We start from the raw sequence: 18,322 nt of genomic DNA, 5'->3' as shown, positions 1-18,322 counted from the left end.
GAGTTTTTGAGGTTTGCACCTAACATATGTCCTCAAAGTTGTTTTCAGTTGTCCTTCCTCATATGTAGCACACAGCAGGAGACGGTCTGCTCCACTCACACTACAGAAGCTGCTACATGTGGTTTAGAGGTGGGAGTCACCTGCATGCAGGAGGCAGAACATGTGCCATCCACCTTGCTAGCAGTGACTGGACTATTTGCACAGCAGCTTCCCATGCACATATGCAGACTCATCATGTGATTAGTCTGTCATTCCCAAAAGAATTCACATTTAATCAAGTACTTTGTGGAAGCCTCAGGAACACCTGTTCAGGCTTAGCCATAAGTGAGCTGCTCGAGGAAAATCAGAGATGTATTTGCTGTATGCCAGACATGGTGTCACTATACAAGTAATGTATGCTGAGCTGCCATTTAGACAAGATTTCTTTAGACAAGAAATTTAATACTAACCACTTGTGAATCAGTATGCTGATAGGTGCCATTTCTTATATCTATTAAACATCATACATGTGTTGCATTTTCTGTTTCTCCATGTGCGAGCCAGACGGTGAAGAAGAAGCTGGAAACTGCGACCAACAACACCAAGACCTGGAAGCACAAAGTGGCTGAACATGAGGGGTTGTTACGGCTCATTCAACCAGGTAAACAAACCCAACGAGCATCCGCCTGCACCATGTGGTGCTTTTCTTAAGAGCTGTTTGACAGTTAAAATTCAAGTTTAAGGTTAGGGTTGGGATTATTGTTAGGTGATAGTGATATATTCAGAATATCTTACATCTGTTTATTCATATAAAAAATATAAAATTGTTGGTTTTTTTTCACTATAACATAAATTCAGATTAAAAAAATAGTAAAAACACATGGATGTTAAAAAGCTTTGGACAACCTATTCACAATGATAGTTAGGATTTTTAAAAATGTTGTATTATAACAAATGCCATTCTATTTCATGTAGAAACTGACCTATGATATGTTATAAACTGTGCAGTCAATTGCAGCTGGTTATAATCATAGAAGTCAGAACACTCTCTCCGTGTCTGCACCATTGCAGACGCTGAGACAACGGGAGGCACAGCAGTCCTGTCATTAGTCAAGACTGAGATAAACTGTACCTGGAACCATGCATGTGGTTTGGTTGTTGCAATAGTTGGCAGCACAGCTGGTCGTAGTTGTGTGTGTGTGTTGAGTAATGGTTTTGCTTGCTGATTTACGGCAATGACTCGAGTGAGCTTGATGTTGGACAGTGCCACCCCCTTGAAGGGCATTAAATCACATGCCAGGAGAGGAAGGCATAAAAGTAGAAGGCTACACTCTGCAGGCACAGAGTGTAGATAAGAGAAAGGGAGAAACTCTCTCTCTCTCTGTGGGTTTGGTAAACATTTCCTCTGTGGTCTTCCCTGTAGCTGCTAATCAGACAGAGGCCATCATCTAGAGCGCTGCAACTTTTTTGCACTGCTATCTTAATTTGAAGAAAAATGGCAGTTACACATATAATAAATCCTCAGATTTTTTAGCTGAGGATCAGCTGTTGTGGTCGGTCTTTTTTGGGGGGGGTTGTGCTTGGGATCATTGTCTTGTTGCATGACCCAGTTTGGGTCAAACTTAAGTTGTTTATTAGATGGCCTCAAATATTTACTCCAGAATACTTTGGTGCACAGAGGAGACTCAGTGACTGCATGGAGCCCAGGTTCTGTGGGTGCAAATTAATCTCAAATCATCACTGCTCCATTACTGAGCTTTACTGTTGGTATGGCCAATTTGTGATGATATGCTGTTTGGTTTACGCTACAAACATTTTTGGTGGGTGTATTTGCCATGCAGCAATGTTTTTCTTTCTGTTTCTGTTTCTTGCTCAGGTGCCAAGGGGCAGCAGAAAATCACAAACTGGGGCCCTGCAGCCTTTTCTGAAGCAGAGCTCAGTCTGAGGGAGAAACAATGGCAGGAGATGAAGAACCAGGCAACTCAAGCTCAGTAAAGCTGCTGTAAACCATTATCATAACCTTAAACATGTTTAACTAACAAGGGAAAGATGAGACAGGCCTGCTGGGATGTACTGGAACGTCTCTGATGAAGCATATCTTTGCCGGGATAAAAAGGCATTTTATAAAAAGGTGGCATTAACTAATCAATAAATCTCACGTTACCCTGTAGGAAGCACAGATAGAACTGATAAACTTGACTCTGTGTTAGTGTTGGCCACCATTGATTATCTCTAAAACCACCAACAAGAAAAAGTCACCTCATAATTTAGGGAACGGGATTTAAAAGGATAATTATTGCAAAATAACCTTTCCTCAGTAGAAATATGAGACATAATCAGCACAAAATCGATAGAATGCATTCGGTTTATATTTTGACACACAGCGTGACAGGCCAGTGACAATGGGAGTAGTGCCAAACCGAACCAGTGACTATGACAACACGGTCCACGGCTCAAAAGACGAAGACGTTGTTGAAAAGAGGGATCCAAAGAATTCGGTATTGTGGAGATTGTAGCTGTCCAACAAAGGAGTGGAATATCATACACTGCAGATACTGCACATACGTGCCTTTGTGTGAAAGCATGTTTCAACAAAGGCACGTAACACCACAAAATTGTTTTTGCCGTCCTTGCAAAGTGCAAAACTGACAGTTTCTCTGCAAGATTTTACAGTCCCAGACACTTGTGTACATTTTATTGTAAAAGAAATGATGCCAGTAAGAACATCGGCTGATTGAGGTAACTGACCCTCCTTAGCAACTCCCTTGCCGTAAGCATTTCTCTCAGACAAGTGCATGCACGTGTCGGGCATGCGATCCACATGAGTGCAGTTTTACCAAAATGTCAGCAAAACCCACATCAAACCACAGGCGCCCACAGATTATGTGTAATGAATGAGAAACGTCACAGGGAAAAAGTATTGAACACATGAAGAAAGCGAGGCGCAAAAGGGAATGGAAAGTCATGACACCAGCTGAAATCTATCAGTAATTAGAAAATAATCCTGACGCTTAGTGCAAATTAATATCAGCTGGTTCAGTCCCAACTGACGCCTTATAAAAAGGTGTCTCATTACCAATGTGTCACAGAAGAGACATCTCATGATGGGTAAGACTAATGAGCTCAAAGACTAAAGACCTTCACAACCTTATTGTTGGAAAGCACATTTTTCACCATAAGCCGACCACAACCAGGTGCTCCCCGCAAGATTTGAGACCGAGGAGTGGAAAGAGTTGTCCCAGAGCCAAGGAGCACAGAAAGACCTGGAATCAGCAGAAGGCACTGCACATCACCCCCAAAACACCATACCAACAGGGAAGGTTGGAGGTGGGATCATCATGTGTGGGGCTGTTTTTCAGCATACAGCACCGGCACACTTCATATTATTGAAAGGAGGATGAATTGAAAAATGTACTGAGACATTCCTGATATAAATCTGCTGCCATCTCCCAGGATGATGAAGATGAAACGCTTCAGCAAGACGATGTTCCCAAACACACAGCCAAGGAAACTCTCAGTTGGTTTCAGCGAAAGAAAATACAGCTGTAAGAATGGCTCAGCCAATCATCTGACCTGAAGCCAACTGAAAATCTATGGAAAGAACTAAATTTCACAGTTTATAGACGAGATGTGTGGAATCAGGATTTGAAGATGTTTGTGTGGAAGACTCAGCCAAAATCACACCTGAGCAGTTGTGAAGCTGTTATCACCAACACAGGCTTTTGTACCAAGTATTAAATGACTCAATATCAAATTTATAAATTATTAAATTATATAAATTAATTATTAATTATATAAATTAATTAAAAAAAATGTTCAATACTTTTCCGCTGTGTCATTTTTCATTCTGACACATACATTTTGGACGTTTGGCTTGGATGGGTTGTTACAGACATCTGGAGATTTCGTGTCAACAGGACCTTTAGAGATGATTGGTGACGTGTTCAATACTTTACCTGCTGTATACAGAATGTTTGTTGGGTTTTTGCCTGTTAATCTTTCTCGCAGTTATTTGCAAACCATTTAAAACTGTAAGAATCGGCAGGATCCTTGTGATTTTATTTTTTATTAACATCTACATTATTGTTTCTTGAACTGACCATAATCATAAATTAGTTTTCCATTTTGTGTTCATGTCTAACACATCCGGCATTTGTACGATGATTGTGGAAGGCGACTTTGAACTATATGATCTCCTGTAGGCCCAATGGGAACCTTACCAGTTACCTTTATACAAAGTTAATAAAGAGTAGAGTACTTAGAAGTTAACAGTGGTCAGTGCCTGCTGTCTGTAAAGGCAGACCATAGTCAAAATAGACCTGAGCTAACAATATACATGATTTGAAATTGGTTTTAAGACATGCAGCTTTATTGAAAACACAAAAAAGAAAACTGTTCTGTTTTAACAGGTTTCATGGATGGAGAACTGTAAAGTAATATGGTCATTTCAGGCAGCTAATTTCTGTGTTTGCTTTTGGTTTGACTCTAGGAAAAACAATGTAAAACTTGTTTTTGGTCAAATATAGTCCCCCGGTATCATTTTTTTTTTCTTTCCTGAATCTCTGCAATGGAGGTGGAGAGTATAAATTTAGCATGACCCACAAAAACACAATAACCTCATTAACAGGAAATACACAAGGATGAAACACAATGAAACTAGCCTTAAAGCCACAAGTATAAACAATGTGCACACCAGTGCTTTGTACCTTTTTTTTCTTCTTCCAGTTTGTCTCGACTGTGTCCACGATATGCACTACTTTTGATCAGAGTCTGACCCGTCTAACAAGAATTAGCCAAAGTGTATTTTAGGTTCTTTGTTTTAATCCTTTTAAAGAAGCAGAAACTACTAAAACTGCTAAAAACTACTCTACAAACTAGTCTCCTTAAGATCATTTTTACATTAAAATGTAAGTGTTTGTACATATTTAGTGGGCTTTATGTTTTAACAATGTTATGTTCAAAAGAATGTAAACTATCATGTACAATTCACTAAATGTGTTATCGTCAAAGAGCTATTTTCAGTACTTTGTTTCATCAGGATTGATTTCTAAGTGACTATTGTCAGTAGGATTATTTTGCTGAAGTCTAACTCCCAGCACAGATGCTAACTGCAGAACATCTGTTATTTTAGAACAACCAGTGACTTTGATACTGTAAAAATTGAAAATTGTGTTTGTTTGTTTTTTAAATATAAATATATATATGTAAAAAGCTCAAAACTGAACCATATAATAAATCACATCTTGAATAACTGACTTTTTTTTTTTTCTAACACCGTAGAAGAGTTACAATGATCCATTAACAAGCTTCTTTATGGGCAGAAATGTGTATCTGCTAATCTACAGGTAACATTAGATGGAGAGATGTTTGACCTAAAGGCATTTAACAATGCATTTAAATAAGGTAATGTGCTATTTATGCTAAGTTGAGAAGTGGGAGCATCTAAACATGAAACAAAATGACTTAAATGGGTAAAATAAATAAATGTATAGCTCAATTTTTAAAAAAAAATAATCTGATATGACATAAATTTAATTGAGCACTGGATATAAATGGCCTTGAAATCGATGTCTCTGAAATGGGGAAATTCTCAAGATACTCCTACTTTTATCTCTCAAACTTCAGATTCACATTTTTTTCCATTAAACTTTGGTTTACTTTGACACATCTCTCTCCGGCCAGTCAGAAATGAATCTGTGTATGAAAGAGGTCAGCTGACTGCCAGTTTATTGTTTGTGCATTAAGAAATGTTGTGGAAAAAAGACATATGAGCGATTCAAATTAAATATTATAACAAATTCAAATATGAAATATCCAAATTCAGGTTATATTTGCACATATTTCCTCTACCCATAGAGGTTTTTGAACCTCGGACCAGTTTATAAAGTAATAACTATGTTTTAACCTTGAGTGATCACTAGAGGGCGCTACAGTGTCATAAAACGTGTGCTGTGAGTTTATAAAGCAGCAAAACGGTAAGAGTAAAATGTTAACTGGAGCTCATCTGGGGACAGAATAGTAACAAATGTTGACTTCATTTCTGTGACTTCACTGTCTAAACCTTTAGTTTTACAAAAATAAAGCTCATCACTGTCTCATGTCTCCTGTCTGGCTGTTATAATACAGACAAGATCATAGATACTGCATTTTTCTACAGTTATGTAACAGAAATGACATCTAATTAAATTGCCATCCTCACATTGTATTATTGAGTAATGAGGAACTTAGTTAATATGAGGTCCAGAGCACACAGGGATACATTAGTCAAATCTGAGCCAAATATACAGACGATGTTAGTATTTAGAAAAACCAGACATGAATATGATTAATTGTCACAGCAAGAATTATGGAAGTTTATTTGTATTATTTTAAATGTATCTTTTCAGATGAATCGTTTCAGTGTTGTTATTTAATAATTTAGTAGTACTATAATTCTATGTTCCATTGAATCATTGACATCTGGCTGTTGTTTCAGAGTGTACCAAAAAGGAATCTGAAAGTACATCTGACATTCTTCGAGTTTCTCTGGGTTTGTTCCAGGAAGTTAAAAAAAAACCAAACAAAAAACAAAACGTTGACTTTCAAATGTTCCAGTTCCAAAACAACTGATTAGAGTTGATTTAATCCCAGATTTGTTCAGAGTTAAGCGAATGCTTTGTGAATGGAAAATAAGGCGTCATTAATAAGACTCTGACACTATGATTCAACATAGCAGTGGGTAAATAAAGAACATCTTATTCCAGCAAGAATGTGACCGTGCACATTTATCTTCATCTCACGCAGCAACGGGAGCAATGAATGGCCTGAAATGGAGCACGGAAAAGAGTCAATAAACAAGTATCGCACAGTGTTTATGCTGCAGTTCACTCATTCACAGCGGCACAGGTAAAGCTGAGTTCAAATTTCGGCCGTCTGCTCAACATTTTGAACGTTTTCCTCAAGATCGCTGCAATTTTAAAGCAGCAAAGTTAAACCACCATGAGTTATGGAATGTTAAGAATATATGCAGCCTATATTTAAAAGCTTACTTTAAATCTTTAAAGCTGCACTACAATCATCCTCAATTAGAATTACACATAATTCCAAGTATGCTGTATTACGCTGTCCTGAAGTTAAATGTTTGAATATCTTGAAATTACAGATTTATTTAAACCCAACATGACGGAACAGATTAGACCGACATGGTAATTGTGTCATATAAATAATAAAGGTAGACATGAATGCATAATGACTGTTGGCCAAATAAAAGTATGACATTACAAGGTGTAATTTTTTATGACACAGTATTGACATAATGGCTAATTAAAAAAATTAATGGTTAATAAAACTAATGATAAATTTTACCCAAGCAACATTACAGTGTCTTGGTCCATGCTCAACCATCCAGGTAAGGAAATCCCAAAAAGTTAACTCTGTTCATCTGGACGTAGCATAAAATATGGAAATCCCGATGAAAGCAATGACTTCATTATCAAGGCTGAAGCTCTGCTCACCTTGCTGTCCAACTCGTATTTGTTTAATTCAGTTAAATTTTATTTATATAGTGCCAAATTACCACAATGGTTTCATCAAGGCGCTTTATATTGTGAGATAAAGACCCTACAATAATACAAAGAAGACCCCAGGAATCACCGGACCCACTGTGAGCAAGCACTTGGCGACAGTGGGAAGGAAAAACTCCCTTTTAAAAGGAAGAAACCAGGCTCAGGGAGGGGCTGCTGCCATTACTGGTTGGGGGGGTGAAGGGAAAAGATAATTCACTTCTGTCTGTCACAATATTTAATTAACAATAATCCTAAAACACCTCAAATGAGGACATAACCAATGTAAACTGCAACTTTAATCTACAATCTTCCCTTTATTTTGATCAGTTTAATATATAAACAGCCATCTTTGTACACAGAGTGTTTTTATGAGCTTACATTACAAAGTGTTTTAGTCGGGGTGGCAGCTTCATAACGGGCAACTTTCTACTACCTTAACATAATGTTTTATCATTTCCAAAAAATATCAGCACATTATTTATGTTAAATAAAATCACAGCAGCAGCAATAATTTACATGATGATCTGCATCACTTTCCAGTCATGTTGATTGTTTTTGCGAACATTCTGATGATGCACCAAGAGGATTAGGGCCACTGGAGGAAAAAAGAAGTGGCCACGTCTTTTTTTTTCTTTTCCAGAATTCTGAGAGTAAGGTCAGAATTCTGAGAAAAAATCATTCTGACTTTTTCCTCAGAATGATTTTTTCTCAGAATTCTGACTTTTTTCTCCGAATTCTGGAAAAGAAGAAAAAAAGACGTGCACATTTTTCCCCCGGTGGCCCTAATACTCTTCTGTAATTTTCAACCTTTCCTTTCCTTTATTAAATGATGGTCCAGTGTATCCTGTTCTAAAGGAAGTATTGGAGGACACTCTGAAGTATCTTTTCTTAGTATTACTGTGCTTTCTAGGTTCCTAACTGCGTGACGTGACCTGGAAATGTCTGCTTGGCGGCAATAATAAGCAAAATTTTCTACTTGACCGCAACCTTGATCTGTAGTTAGTCTGCAGCTCACTAATTTTTTCCTCTGTTGCAATCAACCTAACAATGAGTGTCTAATACGATTCAGAGGAATGTGACTGACACAGTGTAAGTAAACACTGTCCAAAACAGACTAGATTGTAAAGTCTCCACTTTTAGATCACCCCCGCCTCCACACACTCCCCCAGCTTCTCCCCGTATGATCCCCTGCTAAGTTAATTCGCTCCATCCTCTCTCCGTATCGTGCAATAGTTGTTAATTTGAGTGAGACGGGGCAGACCAAACAAACACACACAAAATGCGTTCCCAAATCTGTGGTCCAGATGCGCTCGGCACATACCACAGCTGCACTAACATTGCTTTTTTGCAACAACATGGCCTGTCAATAACGTCAAATACTGCACCGGATGCACCCCCACCCCCAGAAACGTCTGTATCCCATCATCATCCTTTCCTTTTAAACATCCTCACATTCATCAGCTTGGGGTTATGAGGCTTGTGGCACGTGTGCCGCATTCCTGGGAGGTGATGCGAAACAGAAATGCATTAAATTCCAGATCTGGAATCCATCGCAGGGGGTGTACATGAGCGTGTGTGTGTAAATATGTCTGTGTGTGAAGGGGTGTAGGGTGAAGTGGTTAACAGGTCTCATTGCCCTCTTGAGTATGAGAACATCCGAGTGTCTGAAATGTCTGAGGAATTCAAAATATACAGCGTTTGAAGGTTTTAGGAATTCTGGGCATTTACAGCAAATGGGGCTCTCACAAACCCCCTGGAGCCTGCGGAGGTTTACGGAGCAGAAGCGTGCTGTTGGGACTGTGAAATAAAATGTCTGTAGAACATTTACTTTCTATCACAGTATCGCATGTGACTTTTCATGGACCCCAGGGGTGTGATGTGAGAGTATTAAGAGTTCAGGAAAGCATCTGGTGAGAGAGTAGACAAAAATAGCATATCGCAGCATCTTCACATTGTAGATCTCGAACGGATGATTAAAAGGTCCCCAGAGAATTCCTGTAAGGGTTGACTATGCAAGCAGATGTCCTCCCTGCCTCATAAAAATGAAAAACACCAAAAGTGGGTCCAGAAGAGTGAGGAATTAACGGCGGCATTCCACTTCACAACAACTACAATAACTATTACTATTAAAAGGCTGTCTTTGCCTCCCTTTGAGACTTCACCTTCGACCTCATTTCACCTGCACGTCATCTTTCTTTTCCAACAGCGCGTTTTTTATTCCGCCGCATCGCCCTCCTGATATTTCACAACATTAGATTACAGTTGGATTTGTGTAATATGGGACTTTTTCTTTAGAGGTTTCGTGAGGTTCAAGGATGCGAGGATTCGGAATCTGGGACAAAGGATCTGGCTCCAATCAGAGCATCAGACTGAGGTTGACTCTGCACCCACAGGAAGGCCAAACCCGAGGCCGCAGAGGAGAACTCAAACCCATCTTTCTCAATTGTTCATACCAGATAAAAATAGCTCCTGGCAATGCAAAGAGCCAAGCTAAAGGTGAGCCTTGTGCCACTCTGACCTCGAATTTGTGTTTTTACCAACATAGGTCAAAAGTTACTCTTAATACATGCAAGAGTTCATGAACCAGTCAGCTTGCCTCCTGTAAATATTATGCAAATGGACATACAGATGAATACAGGTGTTTAAGCTGCACACCTGACACGAATACCAGCACTCAAATGCATGCATTTCCTGCCTCCAAACACGGAGGACACAAATGCAGCAAGCACGCAATTGTACCTAAATGTGCTACAGATAAGAAGAAGAAAAAACACCAACGCACGCACGCACAGGCAAATTTTTAATTCAACTCAGTCAGAGGAAAACTATAACAGGGAAGCAGTGAGAAGTGACTGCTTGGCTAAGTGGTCCAACTCCATCGGTGAGGAATGCTTTATGTGACAAGACCGCAAGACTTCAAAAGTCAGCATCTCATCTTCTTGGTCCCCCATGAACACAAAAGAATGTGTGGCAAGGCGCAAATATAAAACACAAGTGTTCCTGTTAAGAAAAAACCTACAACCCCCATGGACTGCGCTGCACTCGTTCCAGCACATGAAGTTATTTCTTTTTTCAGTTGAAACCGTCTGACTTTTTATGACTAAGCCAAGTTTGGAGTTGGCCTCCAACCAGAGCATTGTTTACCAGCATCCGACTTAATTACAGCTTTATGAAATCATGCTAAAAATATCCAAGAGCAGCAGGCTGGAAGAAAAGAAGTCAACGAGTCAGCAGAGCTCTTCTTTACCAGGTGAAAGATGTGTGTGTGTGTGTGTGTGTGTGTGTCAAGGGGGTGGGGTTACCTGCACAGTACTGTGTCAGCATTTCTTTACACACCCTTCCTCCAGGGTAAGAGCGTCATGAAGGTAAACATAGGGCTGCTATTTCAGACTGGAGAGGAACAGAAGCTGCTTTGTCCTCACACCCAAAAAGAAACCACAACAGGAGAGCATGGCACTTAATCTTAACTTCTCAGGTTTGAATGTGGAGCTCTGCCACAGATCTACCTCCAATCCAGAATCCTCACTGGCAGTTTATGTTGAACACACTTTTGAGTAAATGTGACCTCCTCTCAAAAAAAAAGATGTTTTGTGTGTGTAAATTTTTCATGAGCAACGATGGGGAAGCTGCTTTCAAATTGTTACAGTTACTTCACATTGAATGTTGTTCAGCTACATTGAAGCTAGCTGAGGAAAAAGTATCATTTTGTACAGAAAAACTATGTTTTAATATTTCAAAACTGACAGTGTACGGTGATGTGAAGGTACAAAATCTTAACATACAAACTTTTTTTTAAAAGTCACTGAGTTGTGCTTATTTCAACGATGGCTCGTTTATTCAGAGGTCATCCAGAAAGATATAATGAACTACTTTGTTCTGGATAAAATGTAGAAAAGTCAGCTCAGCTTTTGAATATAATGCTCACCAGTTTCAGCTTGCATAGCTCACAGGTAAAAGCTTGAGTCATACAGAACAAGTCAGTGTTGTGTATTTGCGTAAGGCTGTGGCGATGCTCATCCACGATGACAGTGCTGCTGAGTGAGCACTACACAAAGGTCCAGTGTGTTGCTTGTGTTGGGCTGATGAGTGCGTTCACAGCCATCAGGATGAAAGAATAAAGAGAAAAAGGCTCCATCTTATAGGGAGAAGGGTACTTTTGGTTTTAGGTATAATCCAAAAATAATGAATTTAAGTTAGAGTGTAGATAGTTAGCATACATAAGTTACATACATTCCATAAGTTAGATTAAACTTATGTAAGCAAGTTATATAAATATTATTACCTCCACCAAGGAGGTTATGTTTTTTTCCTTTGCTTTGCATGAATGTGTGTCACTTTGTCAATCTGTAAACACCATAGCTCAAAAGGTTTTGACTACATTTGGGGAAAATTTTGCAGGAGTGTAGAGTGGGGTCATGTTAACATCCATCCATTCGCTTCCACTTATCCTTTTCAGTGTCACAGGGGGCGCTGGAGCCTATCCCAGCTGTCATAGGGCGAGAGGCGGGGCACACCCTGGACAAGTCGCCAGTCTGTCGCACACAGAGACAGACAACCATTTGCGCTCACATTCACCTATAGGCAATTGGATTAGTCAGTTAACCTATCCCCTTTGGACGGTGGGAGGAAGCTGGAGTGCCCGGAGGGAACCCACGCAAACACGGGGAGAACATGCAAACTCCACACAGAAAGACCCCGGCCTGATGGTGGAATTGAACTCAGGACCTTCTTGCTGTGCTAACCACCATGCCACCGTGCTGCCCAGTCATGTTAACAGTCGATTATAATTTACTTTAAATCCACCAAGATCTTTAAAGTCAACTGAATGATTTATTGGCTGAAAACAACAAAAAGCCTTAAAACTATGATTCTTATAAGTGTGGCTTGTATAGTTAACATAAATAAAGTACTGTATAAAGATTTAAAATATCAAATATCAATATAAAATATCATATTTCACATTTGACCTCTGACCTCTCCTTTAAGGTCTTTTTTTCAAGGTACTTTTTGAGTATAGTCGATTAATTTGATTATGGCTCTGTTATGCACATTACAATAACAGACAATAAAAGACAGTTTTATGTGATTCTGCACAAAAACACAATCACATTAGAGCTCTCAGCCACTACAAGGCATTAGGAATAATTGAATTAAAAGGTAAATGAAAGGAAATGAAGTACTTACCGCTGCAAGCCACTTTCAACCACTTACACTTTTCATCTAGTCACAGCCCTTTCCTCACCTCACACACACTCACGCTGATGATACACTGGGGGTGTTTAAGGGGTTCAGTTTCTTGCCCGGATGCCAAAATATTTTATAGTTTTTACGGTGAGAAGCACAAACATTCCACAAACTCCTGAATTTCACATCATAACTTTATAAATTATGGACAGACCTTCCTTGTCGCGCACCTGGCATTTAATGAACATAAGAATGATCTGGCCATTAGGAACATTTATGTAACTGATAATAAAGCCTGAATGACAAAAAGAGAAATGAAGCCATAAATGTTATGTATTCCATGCGTGTAACAACCGTCACAGGCAATGAAACAACAGAGGTGAGGTAGTGCTTGAAAGAACACGACTAAAAAAAAAAAGTCCAAATGAAATCCACACGTTACACAATCCTTCTCTCCACTTCATTTGAAAGTCATGAAACATGTCTTAAACTATAAAGTTGTAATGAGGACAATGTGACAGTAATCCTTTGGTTCCAAAACTACAGATTAACTCCCCAGTTCTAATGAAGTGTTATACAATCGCTTAGCTCGCTGGAGTGCCAGGTTCACATTTCAAAGAGGCTGGATCACTCAGCGGTGAAACCAGCGTGAGTGATGGTCAGCGATACTGGCGAGATTTGCTGTTTTGATCCCTTATGAATTCAGCGTCGGGTGATGCTTGCGGCCCTTCCCGCATGCAACGCTGGCGTGACAGCGGATGACTCACGATGGCAGAATGTGATGAAGCAGGAAAGATCATTTCCAATTACACGATTAGCTTCGGAAGAATTACTATAGTAAACATGCTATTTTCAAAACACATTTATGGGCCACTTGTGGGATATCCATCTCTCAGAATTGGAGAAGACAGCGTGGAATAAAGCCCCAAAACATCTTGGAAATGCGATCTACATTTTCTCCACTTGTTGCCTTAGTGCAAAAATAAACAGGATAAACAAGGCAGCAAGGAGTACACACCAGTGAACCACAGCAGCATGACCACTCACAGATGCACGGATGTTCTGAGTAACTGATGATCTTATGATGACACTACATGTGAAGTTAATCTGGACCTAATATTTAGTGTGTTGGATATGAGAGGAATGGGCTCGCCTGAGAGTCAAGCTGTTAAGGCCAGGTGACTGGGTTTGAGCCAGTGCAGGGCAGTAAGACCATAAATCAGTATCACAGAATATTTTAAGATTCTGGCAGGATACCCCTGTGTTATTTATATTACTGTTATTTTTGTATAAGCGGCCCCCTACGGAAGAATAGGTCATTCTTCTGTCAGGCCTATGTGGAAAATAAAACATGTTGTACCATCATAAAAAAAGAAATTAAACATAAACCAAACCGATAAATATCATCCTCTTAAGCTTGTTAACAAAGATTAAATACAGGATGTGTGATATAGTGTTTGGTTATGGTTGGTTACTGTTTTTTGTTGCTACTAGATAGAGCAGAGGTCTGAAGCTTTAAAATTTCGGACATACCCTTTCACAGACTTAAGGCACAAATTCGTTTGTCCTCAGGAGAAACAGCTGTGATTAGGTTCGCCTCACCTGTTTTCCTGTCACTGTTTGTGGAGGAGTTGCGTGACCAGAAATGAAGCAAAACAAGTCCAATTTATTTTTACAAGTGAAATTCCAAACAGCAGACATAGATCTGTGGTCTCTTTTCTTCATTCCTATTCTGTTGTTAAGATATGTGAAACATTGATTTCATTTATGAAATAATAACCAGCACACTGGTACATGTGGAATAGTGCCCAGTGTTAGTTTGAGTATTTCTGAAATGGTAAAGCTTGTGAGGTACTTCTGGTCTTGGCCAGCAGTACTTAACAGTGGATGGGACACACACACACACACACACACACACACACACATGAGGAAAAGGAGGTAAAGGAGTTGACACATGTTCAAGGAATTTTAACTCAAGACTGACACAACTTAAAGTTACAGTAGCTAAAATCTCACCACTAGATGTCAGTATGTAGCAGATTGCAGTCAACTGAATTTTCTTAACCCTCCCATGTCAAGTACATAGCTACGGCGGACGCTGCAGGACTAATAACTCTATAAAACTTTGTGAAAGAAGTCGGATTAAGTGTATGAGTGTATGAGTCAGTGAAGCTCACTTCTGTCTGATGATGTTAGGTTGAGGTGAGCCACAGACAAAAAACTTAGTTGGAACTGGGATGTCCATCTGTGCTCAAGATGCATTTGTTCCTAATTCTAAGCTCATGAGAACACATCAATTTGTTGGAAAACACAATTACAAAATTCTTTTTTTCTGTTCAATAAGCCCCAAAATGACTGACTGTAGCTTTAAAGGCACAGCTTACACTTACTCTGCGGTGCCACCTTCAGCTCTGCTGTGTCTACTCAGAGTTAAACTGTGTCTGAGTGAAAATATATCTGAGTTTAATAACAACAGACAAGAAATGTTCTAGGTAAAAGAACTTTTCTTCTCTTTTTTTTAACCTAGCAGGGGTGAGGGAACGCCTGTTTTTGAACAAAACAAGCGCTCTCTGGCATTAAACTGAGACATTCACAGAAAAACAGGACAAGTTCATGAATATTGTTTGAGTTCATAAAGCTGAAAGTAGCAGTAGCAAAAGACAGAAAGCAAAAAAAAAACAATAACAATATGGCTCCACAGCAGACTCCACCAGTGCACATATTAGCAAAGCTGGTAAATAAACAACAACCTCCACCCACTCCCTTTAAATATTGCCAGAAATGTTTTTTTCTTTTGCCAAGAATGGCCCTAATACTCTGTCCTAGAAATATAGCTATGTTAAAAAAGCTGCAAATTTCACCACATTATTCAAGGAGGGAAGAAAAGCAGCTGAGAGTCAGAAAGGTTCATTCTTCAAATCTTCACAAGCAAACAGCACCTGCAGAACCAGAGACGATATTAAAACGCTCAAACGTTGCTCGGTGGTGGTTGTTTTGATGCCGCGTGTGTCAGGCAACTAACAGGTGTGAATCTGTGAAATATTTCATCTGAATATTTGATCATAATTTGGTTCGTTAATGCCAGCTTGTTACAAAAGCATGCATGTCAGAGGTTGTTAGCACGAGCAACAGCTGTTTTGAAATCAAGCAGAAGCACGACGCCCGTGCTGACAACACAATGTTGTGTGAGATTTCTATAAATATTTACAAGAGTAAGAAGTAAGATATTTATTGGCCAGTGGTGCAAATGTAAAATTTATCTGCGCGGTTGACAGCGTTGTTAATAAATATCAGTCACGACTCTGCCAGGTGCTGAAGTTTCTGGCTCTCATAGCCCACTTTCCATCCTGCACCCCACCCATTGGAATTTTAGGAGTCTCCAAATGGATCCCTGACGTATTTGCGCTTTCAACACAACAATGAAGCACAAGCGAAAAACAAATATCACCAGAGGTTTGGGTCGTAAAACACAAATATGTGTAAATTTAGCATACTCGTGTATCATAATCTTCACATCTCCCGTTAACAGAAAAGGTGAATGAAGAAGATGTGACCTGAAGTGTTGTGAGGTGGTGCAGTAAGCTGAACCTTCAGATACTTAATATAAAACTTCTCAACCAAAGCACTCAACTTTGGTATAATTATCCAGAGAGAAATTCACAGAGGGACCCTTTAGTTCTGCTTGTAATAGAGTCTTACCCATCGGCTTTGCTTTTATGGATGCAAATGATTTAATCAATGCAAGTGTTGTAAATAATTCATTAAAGTCATTTAAGTCATATTCCATATAAAGGTAGACACAGTTAGTGATCTTGGTAATCCCCAGACTTTTGCCACAACAAGTTAAAGTTTAACTCAATCAACAGGAGAATGACCTGATGGCGCGGTACAAACATCCACTGATGATGTTGATACCTGACTTTTCTAGAATTACCTCCATGATGATGCAGAGAATGCTTTTCTTCTTATCACCATCATCAGGTTGCCCAGTCTTATAAATGTCACCATCACAACAGAAAGTGGTAAAAGGTAAAGCAGGCCACTGAGTGGGGGAGAAAAAAAAAAGGTTATTTAGGTGTAGGGTGATGTGGGATACATTAACTAAATAACCACTGACGCAAAGGAGGTAATATGAGCGATCCGTGAACACGCTTTAAACTTTGTAGCGGTGTAAGTGGACTCATGTTAACAATGAAATAAAAATTGGCTTAGATCTTCAAGGTCTTCAAGGTCAACTTCATTATTTATTAGATGAAAATTGACAGAAAACCTTATAACTTAGAAACTACTATTCTTACTTCTTATGTGTGGTGTGCATTATCAACATATAGAAAGTACCATTTAAAGTTTTACACATATGACCTTTGACCTCTCCTTTACTGTCAGTAGATTGATCAGGGATAATAATGCTACACAGACCTATTTAAAATGATGTTTCTCTGTACAATTTTTCAATTTTTCTATACATATTCTGTACATTGTTACCTGTATATACCTGTATATACGAACTTCGGTTGCTTATGTTTATAGGACCACCTTGTGTCTTCCTTTTATATTTTATTTTCCCTCTGTAACACTGAAATTTCTCATCCTTGGGATAATAAAGGTTTGTTCTTTGACCAATCTGTATGCGAGAAGGCTGTATTGGGGGAAAAATGTAATATAATCCAGAATTTTATTTTATTTTTCTAAATTAAGCCAAAAAGTCTAGATTGCGAGTTTAATGTGATCCCTGTTTCCTTTTTGTGTAACTGAATTTGACATCAAGCAACATGCTGAACAAACGTTGCCAATCTGGAATAAATATTATGTAACACTAAAATGACCAGCTGTTTGATTTGGTACACCGTACTGGGAATGAGTTCTTTGGCCTTCAAAACCTGACTTAGCAAAGTGCTGGAAACCTTCCTAACAGATTTTGCTCCACATTGACATGACAGCACATTCGTTACATTAATTTCCTGTAAAAGGTGTTTTGTTGGATTGAGATCTGGTAACTGTGGAGGCCTTTTGAGTGCAGTGAACTCATTGTCATGTTTAAGAAACCCCTTTGTGATGATTTGATATTTGTGACATGGTCCATTATCCTGCTGGAAGCACACTGTCATAAAGATGAACACAGTCAGTACAAATACTCGAGAAGCTGTGGTGTTTAAATGGTGCTCAGTTGTTTATGTCATAGCATAACTCTGCCATCAGAATGTTGCAGCAGAAACTGAGACATATCCAACCAGCCATTGTTGTTCCAAATATTTGTTGTTCAAATTTCAGTGTGTTTGTGTGAATTATGGCCTAAGTTTTCTGTTCTTAGCTGAAAGGGGTGGTCTTCTGCTGCTGTAGCCCATCATCTAATTTAAGAGAAGAGATGCTCTTCTGCATATTTTGTTTGTAATGATTGATTGTTTGGGTTAATTCCACCAATCTATCAGGTCGTGGCCCTCTGAGCACTCTCATCTCATCTCTGGCATCATATTTTCTCTTCTTCCAGGCCGTTTTCTATTAACCTTCTAGATGCTTGTGTGGGGAAAATCCCAGTAGATTCAGTAACAGACCAGCCCGTCACCTTAGGACTGCTTAAATCAATACTCATGTTAACTAAAAGTTGAACAGGGATA

At 39.1% G+C, this 18,322-nt stretch overlaps 1 protein-coding gene across 1 annotated transcript in view; it reads left to right on the top strand.

Annotated features, from left to right (window-relative positions):
* The window catches only part of swap70b (switching B cell complex subunit SWAP70b), a 32,494-nt gene extending 27,263 nt beyond the window's left edge, over positions 1–5,231 (top strand). Inside the window, 2 exon segments of the mRNA XM_003455381.5 lie at positions 544–640; positions 1,856–5,231. Coding sequence (XP_003455429.1) covers positions 544–640; positions 1,856–1,974 — 216 coding nt within the window. The 3' untranslated portion in view covers positions 1,975–5,231.
* Positions 5,232–18,322: the final 13,091 nt, after the last annotated feature.

Source organism: Oreochromis niloticus, linkage group LG7, assembly GCF_001858045.2.
Source record: "Oreochromis niloticus isolate F11D_XX linkage group LG7, O_niloticus_UMD_NMBU, whole genome shotgun sequence".
NCBI lineage: Eukaryota > Metazoa > Chordata > Actinopteri > Cichliformes > Cichlidae > Oreochromis > Oreochromis niloticus.
Note: the sequence above shows the minus strand (reverse complement) of the source record. Positions and strands in the feature narration are given on the sequence as shown.